Here is a 13748-nt window from a genome sequence, read left to right on the forward strand (position 1 = left end):
TATACTCTTTTGAACATATTACGCTATTGTGGTCTTCAGTTTGCACTCATCAACAGTCCAATATCGGTGTTGATGGGCGCAGGTGAGGCAGAATGCTTTGTGTCGTTCAGTCATGAAGGGTACACGAGTGGGCCTTCGGCTCCGAAAGCCCATATCGATGGCGTTTTGTTGACTTCGCACGCTGACACCTGCTGATGGCCCATCATTGAAATCTGCAGAAATTTGCACAAGGATTGCACTTTTTTCTCGTTGAGCCATTCATTTCAGTCGTTGTTGGTCCCATTCTCGCAGGATCTTTCTCCGGCCGTAGCGATGTCGATGATTTGGTGTTTTACCACAATCTTGATATTCATGGTACAGTCGCTAAACGGTCGTATGGCAAAATCCCCACTTCATCGCTACATCGAAGATGCTTTGTCCCATCGCTCGTGCCCCTACTGTAACACCACGTTCAAACTCCCTCGAATCTGGATAATCTGCCAGTGCAGCAGCAATAATCGATCTAACAACTGCACGAGAGACTTGTGTTATATAGGCATTGCCGACCGCAGCGCCGTATTCTGCCTGTTTAGGTATTTCTGTATACGCGCTAAAATGAAAAAAAAACTTATGTTATTAATATTATATAAACTAAACAGCGAATTTACTTGCATTTCATATACGAGGCCTGTTCAGAAAGTAAGCTCCGATTGATTGCCAAATTGAAACCACAGTGAACATCAGAAATGTTTTACTTGTAACAATTAGCTACACCTTTCAGCTACTTCTCTACGTAGTCGCCGTTCTGACTTAGACTTTTGTCATAGCGTTGTACCAACTTTTCAATAGCCTCATCATAGAAGGCAGCCGCCAGTGCTTTCCGCCAATTCTCCACGCTGGCCTACACCTCGTTGTCTGTGTCAAAATGTTGTCTTCAAAGACAGCGGTTCATGTGACCAGAGATGAAACTCAGGGGGAGACAATTGCGGACTGTATTGTGGGTAATCTCACATTTCCATTTGAAAACGATGCAGGAGCATCTTCATTGCCCGTGCAGAATGCGGCTGAGAATTGTCTTGAAGAAGAAACAGCACGACAGTTATGTAATGTTAGCTGCATAGCTTCAGGCGAAATTTCTCACCAGGCCCTCGTACTTGGCGGCAGACACTCTTTTCTAGACATCTTTACGTACTCACTGCGAGCTCGGAAATGAGAAGAGCGACGTGATGCTAACTGGGGTTATACTAGAGACACTACCCAACACATCTGTGCAAAGCTTTATCGGATTTTCATAGTCGTTTCCATTTCGCGACCGATCGGAGCTTACTTTCTGAACGCACCTCGTAGAAGCACCTCTCAATAGCAGGTTATCATTCGATTACTTCAAAAGTGTTGATTACCAGCAGAATAACAACTGCTAACCGAAAAGGCAGACGAAGCACTTCAGAGGTCTTCGGTTGCGCGTAATTTGGATGGCAGGCGATGTGGTTGGGCTGTAAGAGCAGAGCTCGATCAGCAGTCTCGGGAGGACAGACATGTGGACTGCCGAGGTCTGTATCGGTTAAGAACTTAATTGGAAGGTTCCACAAGGTACTGGCACAATTGAAGCTGTGAGGACGGGTCGTGAGTCGTGATTGGGTAGCTCAGATGGTAGAGCGCTTGACCGCGAAAGGCAAAGGTCCCGAGATCGAGTCTCGGCCCGGCACACAGTTTCAATCTGCCAGGAATAGTCACTTAATTAGCGGTCTCTCATTATCTGGACATGTAACAGATTCTTTGGCGCTTCAGTGTACAATTCTTTCGAAAAAAAACCAATGGATTTTTTAACACACCTCTTATGTGGACTTTCTTACCCGCTCCAACGCAGCTGAGTGATTTTGCAGATGGCAGATGTAATGTGTGTGTGTGTGTGTGTGTGTGGTGCTGCAGAATCGGGGCGAGTGCTGGCGAGCAGCCACGACCCGTACCGGGCGCACCACGCGTGGCTGCAGTGGCACCGCCTGTTCACCTCCCAGGCCGCCGACTTCCGCGGCCAGCAGGAGCTGCTGCAGAGGGCCGCCGAGGGCAACGGTGAGTGCCTGCATTTATATCCAGGGCCGGTTCCACAACATTTTCCACACAGCTGTCACATCACCTGCTGCTCTCCCTCACCGCCCGTCCACCCCCATCAGGAGTACAAGTGGAATGACATCGCCATTACCGAGAGACACGAATACCGCACTAATCCCTTGCTTTTTTTTCCTTTATTGTGATTTCATTCCCCTGCCCCATATGGGCAGGGGAGGGCTGTCAGCGGCACAATCCGCTGCTTTTCAGCCGAGTGACATGACAACTTAAAATAAGAATAAAATGTTACATACATAAGGCGATAAAAAAGAACAACTTAAAACAGAATAATGGGAGAAAATGGAGGAAAAAATAGACTGACATGGAGACGTTCATGGAGGACACTTAAAGTCACCAGAAAGTTAAAAAACACAGTTCGCGATTCTTAAAACGCAGAGAAGACACTGAATGGACATGCACAGGTTAAAAGTTGGCCACAGTATTAAAATCACTCCAGAACAACACACTTAAAACCTACTTCGAGCACACACGACGAAGAATAAAACTGCCAGGCGGGACCTGCCGAGGGAAAGGTCGGAGAGGATGGAAAAGGAGGGGAGAGCAAGGGACAGCAGTGGATGCGACGGGATGAAGAGAGGAGGGGTGTCAGCGGGTACACAAAGAGTCAGGGGACACGCGGGGCGGGAGATGAAGAGGGAAGACAGGACAGGAGGGAGTGCAGAGACACTGAAAGGAGGCACAAGAGATGGAGGGGTAGTAGGAGGGGGAAGTCGCTCAGGAGGAGGGAGGGGGAAGAGAGGGAGCCCTGAGGAGGAGGCGAGAGGAAGGTGGGGTTAGAGTTGGTAGATGTCAGGGCGAAACTCATCATCCGGGAGGGGTAGACGGAGGAAGTTGCGTTGGGAAAGGAGATGGAGGATGTGGAGAAGGAGAGAGAGTGGGACACAACGGTAAAGGTGCGGCAACTGGTTGGGGGTGGAGACGAAGGGAGACACCAGGGGGGTGAGGGAATCCCTTGCCTACAGTTCGGTGCTTATATAATCGCATCGGATCGGCGCTACTTTGCATATACGCTGCAGCAACGCCCTCAAACGGAAACTTTATCAGCCTTCATAGATTGGGCTTTACGTTCGTTTTGAAATATTTTCAGTTACTGATCAGATAAATTTATAGATTAATTGTATTTCATCTACTGGATGATCAAAAAGTCGGTATAAGTTTGAAAACTGAATAAATCACGGAATAATGTAGATAGAGAGGTACAAATTGACACACATGCTTGGAATGACATGGGGTTTTATTAGAACCAAAAAAATACAAAAGTTCAAAAAATGTCCGACTGATGGCGCTTCATCTGATCAGAATAGCAATAATTAGCATAACAAAGTAAGACAAACCAAACATGATGTTCTTTACAGAAAGTGCTCAATATGCCCACCATCATTCCTCAACAATAGCTGTAGTCGAGGAATAATGTTGTGAACAGCACTGTAAAGCATGTCTGGAGTTATGGTGAGGCATTGGCGTCGGATGTTGTCTTTCAGCATCTTTAGAGATGTCGGTCGATCACAATACACTTGCGACTTCACGTAACCCCAAAGCCAATAATCGCACGGACTGAGGTCAGGGGACCTGGAAGGCCAAGAATGACGAAAGTGGCGGCTGAGCACACGATCATCACCAAACGACGCGCGCAAGATATCTTTCACGCGTCTAGCAATATGGGGTGGAGCGCCATCCTGCATTTTGGTTCTAATAAAACCCCATGTCATTCCACGCATGTGTGTCAATTTTTACCTCTCCACCTACATTATTCCGTGGTTTATTAAGTTTTCAAATTTATACTGATTTTTTGATCACCCGGTAGATTAGTATAAACTGTCATTTCAAAAGTTCTGTACACTCTAAGATATAACTGAAGAAAATATTTACAAAATACCTTTGCAGGCCTTCAGTATAATCTCCATTCTTACTTATGACAGCTTCGCAACGTTACGGCAACTTCTGTATTCTAGATAGAGCTGCCTGATTACACAGGTCACCTCGCTGTAAGCTTCATCTGTTGTATCAAAATGGTTTCCACGGAGCTGTTCCATCGATTTAGGAAGCAAATCAAAGTCTGGTGGTCTCTTCTCAGAACAGTGTGATGGGTGGGGAAGTATTTCCCATCCATATTTGTGGAACGTTTCTCTCACTGGTAGGACAGGATGCGGTCTTGCACTACCGTACAAAATGAAGACACGATCTGCAATCATATTAGGCCTCCCTTGACGTGTTTTCAGGCACAAAACATTTTCCAGAAGCAGATTGTATTACGTGCCTGTTACAGACGTCCTCTGGCGCATTTTATTTGTAGCCATGACTCAATTCATGTCATACGCAAAGATCATCATCAGCTTCAACTTTGATTGTTGGCGGCAAGTTTTTTTCTGGCAGCGAGAGACGGAACTTTCGCATTGTGACGACTGCGACTTCAGACCTGGCTCAAAATTTCGTATCCGCGTATCAAGTGCAACAATCCTTTTCCGAAATTGTTTTCCTTCTGCTCGATAACGCTGAAGCGATTCTTTTGCGATCTCCTTTTGCTCTTCACTCAGATCATGCGGAACCCATCTGATAACTTTTCCGATCTGTAACTATTCAGTTATGATCCTATAAACTAAAGTGACAGGCGTTCTCGTCTCATAAGCAATTTCCTCACATGTTTTTCGTCGATCCGCCCTCAAAATGTCATTAACAATAACCTGAGATGTGTAGTCTGCTGCATTTGATGGCCTTCCACTCCTTCGGTTGCCCTCAGTGCTCACCCGACCTTCGCGGAAATGAGCAGAAGCCGTGATATTGTGGTGCTACTATCCACTAAACCTCTCTCAAAGCGTTGTAAGTTGCAGGTGAGTTCCTTCGACGTAGGAGTGAGATTTTCATGTAGACCGGATTTCAGCTTCCATTTTAGAACTGAGTTACTGAAGACACAGCTACAGGAATCGGCGAACACTCACAAGGGGGGCCACGACGTTTGGAAGGCGGATTTACTGCAAACTTCGTACACTCGTAGTACTCCATGAGGACAACAACATGTGTAAGCAGTAGCGCGTACTTCTCAAGCGTTACTGAGAAAATCGCAAGATAATTTCGGTAGTCAAATATATACCTGCGCGTGGCCATTTTTACCATGAAGCTGCGGCACCCGAGTGGTTAGCGTTCAAGCCCATGGCCTCTGTAGTAAAAAACTGAGTGGAAGGATGAACAAAACGAACTTGAACGGATGTCATGTGACGTCCGCAACAACCACACACAACGATCAACTACGAACAACGAAAAAAAAAAGGCCCCGTAGTCACTGGATCTAGTCCCGTTCTTTCTTTTCTTTTTTTCTTTTTTTTCTTTTTTTGTTCCTCAACACAGTCATTTTCTGTACTGTTTATATTATATTACAGTTTATATAATGGGACAAATACGTATAATCGGATGAACTTTTATTAAATTTACAATGTTATTTGCCAGTCTACAAATTTTTACTATCAGAAATAATATAATATTCATAACTTTATGTTTTCCATGTTTTGACGAAAAATACCATCCTGCAACTTGTACTCGTAATGCAGAAACCCGTGTGTGCCGGTCAAAACTTGAAGATAACAGGTAGTTTCGGGCTCCTTCCAGGTATAAGGGATTTCTCAAATCACGGACAAGCATACATTTTCAGTATCACTTTATGCGTTTGGTCGCTTACTAGTCGACAATTACGAGTATTATATTATTTGTGATAATAAAAATTTGTAGACTGCAAAATAACATTGTAAATGTAATAAAAGTTTATCCGATTATGCGATATTTTTCCTATTATATCAATTGTAATATAAATAGTAAAAAAAATGACTGTGTTGAAAATAAAAAAGAAACTGACGAACGGGACTCGATCCATCGATCCAGCTATTACGGGGCTTGAACGCTAGCCACTTTTTTTATCTCATTTTTGTTCGTTGTATCTGCCCGGCGCGGACGTCGTAACACACCCGTTTAAGTTCGTCTTTGATCGGTTAACTCAGTTCTTTTATTACTGAGGGCAGCTAACGCTATGGACGAACACGCAGAGTCGCCGTGCCGGAGCCACTGGGCTGACGCCGTTTCATGGTGAAAATGGCGACGCACATTTGACGACCGAAATTATCTTGCGATTTTCTCAGTAACGCTTGAGAAGTACGCGCTACTGCTTACACATTTTGTTGTCCTCGTGGAGTACTACGAGTGTACGAAGTTTGCAGTAAATCCGCGTTCCAAACGTCGGCCTCCCCTTGTCAGAACCACCACGTCTAAATTCTTGCTGACAGCTGAAATGAATTTCATCTTGACCACGCCACTGTAACGTCGCCCCTGCGCTGTATGCAGGACTTCAGAAATGACCCTCGTAATTTCATGAATACACTAAGCCAATAACGTTATAAGGTATGCTCATTTATCTACGTAACTTCGCGATGCAGTACCAGATTTATCAGAATGGTTGGAATCGCAGTTTTCGTTAAATGTTCTACATCTACGCGAGCCACCCAACGGTGTGTGGCGGAGGGCACTTTACGTGCCACTGTCATTACCTCGCTTTCCTGTTCCAGTCGCGCATGGTTCGCGGGAAGAATGACTGCCGGAAAGCCTCCGTGCGCGCTTGAATCTCTCTAATTTTACATTCGTGATCTCCTCGGGAGGTATAAGTAGGGGGATGCAATATATTCGATACCTCATCCAGAAACGCACGCTCTCGAAACCTGGACAGCAAGCTACACCGCGATGCAGAGCGCCTCTCTTGCAGAGTCTGCCACTTGAGTTTGCTAAACATCTCCGTAACGCTATCACGGTTACCAGATAACCCTGTGACGAAACGCGCCGCTCTTCTTTGGATCTCCTCTGTCAACCCGACCTGGTACGGATCCCACAGTGATGAGCAATACTCAAGTATAGGTCGAACGAGTGTTTCGTAAGCCACGTCCTTTGTTGATGGACTACATTTTCTAAGGACTCTCCCAGTGAATCTCAACCTGGTACCCGACTTACCAACAATTAATTTTATATGATCATTCTACTTCAAATCGTTCCGTACGCATACTGCCAGATATTTTACAGAAGTAACTGCTACCAGTGTTTGTTCCGCTATCATATAATCACACAATAAAGGACCCTTCTTTCTATGTATTCGCAATACATTACATTACATATTGTCCTAGTCTGCTACTTTTACTGAAACGTGTTGGCAAATAAGGAAATATTTGTTCCTGGCACAGGAGCCAGCGACATCTGGGAGTACTGGGAGCTGATGACGGACTACCCGGATACTGGGAGGAATGCGAGCTCCTTGTGGGCGGGAGAGCTGCAGCGGCTGTATGGAGACCTGCGGCAGTTCGTGCTGGCTCGGCTGCGCTTCCAGTACGGCCCTGAGATGGTGGGCGACGATGACCTGCTGCCGCTCCACCTGCTGGGTGAGTTCTCTAGTCCAAGGACTCCACTCTCTTAAGTGCGACTTAGTTTGGACATTACCTCCATTTTAGAGCACATTGGCCTATAGCAGGGCTTCCCAACGTTTTCAGCTGGCGGAGCCCTTCTTCAGTCGAAAATCCATGGCGGACCCCTAGTCAGTCAAGAGCACAGTAACTTCACATTTCAGGGAGAAACCCACGGGAACTGAAAGCTTGCCGGCCGAAGTGGCCGTGCGGTTAAAGGCGCTGCAGTCTGGAACCGCAAGACCGCTACGGTCGCAGGTTCGAATCCTGCCTCGGGCATGGATGTTTGTGATGTCCTTAGGTTAGTTAGGTTTAACTAGTTCTAAGTTCTATGGGACTAATGACCTCAGCAGTTGAGTCCCATAGTGCTCAGAGCCATTTTTTGAACTGAAAGCTTCTTAATGCAAGTGCCATGTTCCCAGTGGTCAAAAATCGACTTATGAAATAGGTAGTGCACTGACAAAGCAAGTTTTAACATTTAATGATGCCTGGGGCCGCATACGTGCCAGCAAGCGCTGTGATTGGTCGACAAAGCTCGCTCCGCGCATGCGTAAAAGGTTTCAGCGCGTTTAGCGCCGTGAGCCGGCGTACAAACGACCCCCGTATTGTTGCGAAACGGTCAGAGAAGCCGCATTCTCCAGCTGTGTATGCGTTCTCATTTAGGAATCGCAAAGGGTGCTTGGGAATACGACCTGAAGTAAAAGCACACTTTTTTCACACGGAAAAAAATGATGAATTTGATTTTCGCATTTTTATTCAATAATTTTACTCATTATTTTACACGATTTGGTGAAGGGTGGCCGCGGCCCCCCTAGAAAGAGCCGGCGGACCCCTAAGTGGTCCGCAGACCACACGTTGGGAAGCCCTAGCCTATAGCATTTATAAGTGCACGCACGAAAACCGTTAAGAGAAGTAAAATGTGGAACGAAATAAGACAATAATCTCGGTAGTACACCATATAAACATAATGCTCTTCCATCTTTTTGATTTGCAGCTCCATGTATTGGCCGTGTTTGCAGTAAAAAATTTTTGGATGTGAGGTCCGCCAGTTATGCAAAACACAGTTTTTGTCTGTACCCAAACATGTTTCGGCAAGACTGTGCCATCTTCAGTGGGTTTTTATTTATTGTGAATCCAGCGTCGGTTGCGATATTGGCTTCTGCGCTCGTCTTTGTCTGGCATATTTATCTTCTGTACAATAGGTTCCCCCCCCCCTCCCGCCTCCCCGCGCTCTCTATAGGAGAAGACACCTTTTTGTACATCGTATGGTAGAGAATGAATGAAAGTAAGCAAGAGACACACATAACAAAACTGTGGATACTGATACCGAACGCCCGAGAAAAAAAAAAAACTATTGTACAGTAGATAAATATGTCAGACAAAGACGAGCGCAGAAGCCAATATCGCAACTGACGCTGGATTCACAATAAATAAAAACGAAAACCCACTGATGATGGCACAGTCTTGCCGAAACATGTTTGGGTACTGAGAAAAACGGTGTTTTGCATAACTGGCGAACCTCACATCCAAAAAATAATGCTCTTCCGTTATTGGCTTCCTCAAATTATATAGCAAGAAGTTACAATGTACACTGATCAGCCAGTACATTATGACCACCTATCTAATAGCTGGTATGCTCATCTTTGACATGGATAACAGCAGTGACATATTGTGGTGAGGAAACAGTGAGGCCTCAGCAGGTGCTGGAGGGAGTTGGCACCTCATCTCCATATACAAGTCACCTAATTGATCGGGTTCAGATTTGGTGAGTTGGGGGGGACATTGCATCAATTGGATCTCACCACTTCATTCCTCAAACTACTACACCACAAGCCTGGCCTTGTGACATGGTGCATTATCTTGTTGAAAAATTCCACGGGAAACATGATCGTGGTGAAGGAGTGTATGTGGTCTGCAACCAGTGTATGACACTCCTTGGCTGTCGTGGTGCCTTGTATGAGCTCCACTGGACTCATGGATTCTCACGTGAATGTTCCCTTAGCATAGTAGAGCTCCCACCATCGTGTCTCTGACCCACAGTGTGTGTGTGTCAAGGAGCTGTTCCCTTGGAAGACACTGGATTCGTGCTCTCCTGTCAACATGATGGAGAGGGTATCTGAATTCATCAGATCGTGCAGTGCTCTGCCACTGCACCAGTGTCCAGCGCCAATAGTTATGTGCCCATTTCAGTTGGAGTTTTTGATTTTATGGTGTTAACATTGGCACTTGTATAGGTTGTCGGCTGTGGAGGCCCATCATGAGTGTTCAGTGCACTGTATGTTCACACACACTTGCACTCTGCCCAGCATTAAAGTCTGATGTTAGTTCTCACACATTTTACCTGTCTGCCCAGCCTACATCATCCAACATCTGTAATGTCTGGATGTGGTTGCACCTCGGTTTCACCACGTGTTGAAGACACTCGCCACAGCATCCCTCAAACACCAAACAAATCGTGCAGTTTCTGAAACGCTAGCGCCTAGCCTCTGGGCCATCACAATCTGCCCTTGCTCGAATGCAGCTAGATCGCACGCCTCCCCCACCCTACAGACAGATGTCATGCTCACTGAGGCTACTTGTAGCGTGCGTGTGTCTGACTAGCAGCCATTCCTCGCCAGGTGATGCTGCTGTCGTGTGGATGGGATTATATCGATAGTAGGTGTGGTCATAATGTTCTGGCTGATGAGAGTGTATGTGACAAGCTACATGTCACACTGTGAAAACATTGAAAATTATGAAAAATATAAAAAATACTATTACCAGAGCAAAAGATCATACATAATGTGATGGTATTTTATTGATAATTGATAGTGTAGGAACTGGCTCTGACCATCAGAGAAGAAGATACTCCCTACTGGTAATTCTATTTCTTGTATTTTCATATTTTACAATATGATGTGTGACTCTTGTCACTTTTATGTGTGACAGTTCTCTTTGAGTAAGGGGCATTCAAAAAGAAATGAGCTTGGAGGCATAATTACAGAAACCAGTACCTGTATGTTAGAAGTGTTGACCCTGGCTGTTGAGACACTTGTCCCACTGTGACACAAGGTGGTGAATGGCTCTCTCATAAAATTCCTGGGGCTGCAATGTTAACCAGTTCCTCAAGTGCAGCTGGAGATCGTCATCTGAGGTGAGTCGTTTGCCCCTCGGAGCCTTTTTAAGGGCACTTTGGCTTTCACTGTCACTCGGCAGTCCTGGGTAATGAGTGCATCCACCAGCTGGACGATGTCATCGGTAATGCAGTGTGGTGCTCCAGACCGTGCATCGTCAGCTAACGACACCCGTCCTTCGCTGAAGTGAAGTGCTTGTGCCACGCCTTGACCCTTGCAGGGTTGTACAGTGTTCGCCATACACTAGTAAGTTTTGTCAATGACTGTCCATTCCTCCTACTCCTTCCGCTGTCAGAAAATGAACAATACCTCTTTCCTCTGCTTTTGACGCCTCCATGTCACTGTTTGCAATGCAACTGGCAGAGTTGGATGAGTGATGCATGCTGCTGCTAGCTCTGCATAGTGTAGTGACGTGCACATGTGCCCTCTTGCAACGGGCTGTGAACTTTCATGCTCTCGTTACACACAGCCAGATATTACCCTCCTGTCACCGGTTTGCGCATTCCAGACTCCGGCTCATTTCTTTTTGAACGCCCCTTATATTTTAATGGTAATGTATGACTATTTAAATGGATGAACCATTTCATGTGGAAAGTAGCTGACTGCTGCTTGCTGAAACAAAGCCATGTGAACAAGTTAAGAGATGTACTGGGATAGCTCCGGATGCAAGAGCACTGCCAATAAGAATGAAAGCTCCAGGGCAGAGCCCTAGTCTGTCACACTGTTTGTCTGCCAGAAAGTTTCAAAACAACACAAATTCTTGGAAAAAATTTAAGGAGACAGTGAAGTAAATTTCTCCTGGGTGGGTGTTGACACATGTTCCCTCTGGTTACAGGTTCATTTGTTGGAGATGATTGGCTGAGGATAGCAGATTTGGTGACTCCGCCATTGGATGAAGCCTACAAGAATCTTAGCAATTCATTAAGGAAGAAGGTAAGGCAAGTCTAATTAAATACACAGATAAGTTTAGAAAGTAAGATTGTTTGGCACAGTTGTCTCGATGTCCCCGACAGGTATGTTCGACCATCTAACTGGTAACTTTCATTGTTTCCTCCATGCACAGTGGCATCTCTTCCTTTGTGAAGACTGGAAGTTGATTTACTTCTTAGGCAACCTCTATACTTCTCATCTTTGCACTTGAAAGCAGAACACCAAATGTATTTTATAACAGTATACTTTCATACTTATACTTTCGGTAAGTTAGATATGAGTAATAAGAGAGAGAAATGCTGGAGCTGCATTTCTTCACTTTAAAAAAGAATAAGTTTTGTATGAGCAGCAGATTCTCTTCGGTGTTTAGGATGAATTGGGAATAGCTTTAAAGAAACTAGGACAATTATAAATTAAATGCTAACAGAAACCATCTCCAAAGTAAAATTTTGTTAAGAAGTTGAGATTAAGACATTAGTTAGGTTGGGAGATAGATCAGGAAAATATAATGAGAATGTTTAGAGAAGCCACAACAGGAGTAGTAGAAGGAAACTGTCTAGGTCCAAAGAAGCAGGTTTTGAAGGTGGAGGTGTGAAGGTGGAGTGTCCACCATTTACTGATAATTTTACATACTTGGTAAACAATAGACAAAACTCTAATGTTTGGAAAAGTACATGAAATAGCAGCGAAAACAAGACTTGAGATCTCTTTCGAGGAGGAGGAGGAGGAGGAGGGAGGGAAGGAGGGAGGGGGGAGGGGAAGAGAGAGAGAGAGAGAGAGAGAGAGAGAGAGAGAGAGAGAGAGAGAGAGAGAGAGAGAGAGAGAGAGAGAGAGAGAGAGAGTCCACAGAATACATGAATACAAATATGAAGGTTTGGAAAAATCAAGAGAAGATATATATTAAATTAAAGTGTCTTGGTGATTGGCTTTTACTGAATGGACTCAATAAAAAGAAAATGTAGGGTGAGCCAGAAAGATAGAACCAGCATACAGATTAGTGTCGAACAGATGTAAGAAAAGAAAAATCTCGTACAGTGCAAAGACCAGGCACTGTACCACAGTTGTTCAGCCAGAAGCACTTCACAATTCAATATTCATGATACTGAATGATAAAGATGAAGTGGAAGAACTAAAGCCAGCGGAAAGAAAAATGTAAAGAAATATCCTCGGATAGGAAAAAGAAATGATAGTATGTGGAAGAAAGGTAAAGATGAAAACCTTCCTCTGGCTTTAGTCCTTCCATTTCTCCTTTCTTATTCAGTACCAAGCATTCTGAAATGCAAAGTGCTTCTGGCTGAACAACTGATCTTTGCACTATACGAGACTGTTCTTTTCTTGTCTCTATTCTGTATGAATCAGTCTGCTAGTTCTGACATTCTGGAGACAATTGGACATTATATGCAAGAGAAGGCTGAAATTTTATGGGCACCTCTTCAGGATTAGTGAATGCAGATTGACAAAAATTCTTCAGCTACATCACCAAGCTAATGGCAGACACACAATGGGCTGAGGAGTTTTGAAAGGACGTGGAGGAAGTTGGGATCAGTCAGAAACAGAATTGAAATCTAATAATAAAGAAGAAAGTGTGATTCTACACAAATGAGATGAATAACTGCAAAGTTTTTCAATGCAGGAAAAAGGAAGAACAAAAAACTGAGAGGAGTGGCTTCTCTTTAGCTAGTTCATTAACACAACAAAAATGTTCAACTGAAATAACTTATTTTTTACAGCACTGTTGGAAGAAACATTAGCAATGAAATATTAGAAAGAAGAAAATGACGCTTTTATACTTATACATTGACTTTTAGCAAATATTATCCATATTAGCAGGAAATAGAGAAAATTGAAGATAGCCACAACAGAAGGAAAGAAACACAACATGAACCTTACAATTATATTAATTCATTTAGGTCTGACATAATGCACTCATAACTATAAAGAACACTGTTCTGACCATTAGTGACACCTGGAACATATTTAGGACATTTCACAGTTGCCGTTCGTGGTCAAATATAACAGCAGAACCTGCACTGTTGGCTAGAATGTGCTTTTTTGTTCAAGCATATGTCTTTTGCTGTGGTTCCATATTTTTGTACAACCCCTGAATCTATTGATTTATCTATCTTAGGTCAGTTTGTCAATCTATTAAGTCTAAAATGCCATGCTCTAATTA

General features: G+C 44.3%; 1 protein-coding gene across 1 annotated transcript in view; it reads left to right on the forward strand.

Annotated features, from left to right (window-relative positions):
• LOC126428423 (angiotensin-converting enzyme-related protein-like) overlaps positions 1-13748 on the forward strand; it is a 279896-nt gene that overhangs the window by 209536 nt on the left and 56612 nt on the right. The window contains exons 4-6 of the mRNA XM_050090350.1: positions 1909-2049; positions 7317-7511; positions 11481-11578. Of these exons, the coding sequence (XP_049946307.1) occupies positions 1909-2049; positions 7317-7511; positions 11481-11578 (434 nt within the window). The remainder of the gene's footprint in view (positions 1-1908; positions 2050-7316; positions 7512-11480; positions 11579-13748) is intronic.

Source organism: Schistocerca serialis, chromosome 12, assembly GCF_023864345.2.
Source record: "Schistocerca serialis cubense isolate TAMUIC-IGC-003099 chromosome 12, iqSchSeri2.2, whole genome shotgun sequence".
Lineage (NCBI taxonomy): Eukaryota > Metazoa > Arthropoda > Insecta > Orthoptera > Acrididae > Schistocerca > Schistocerca serialis.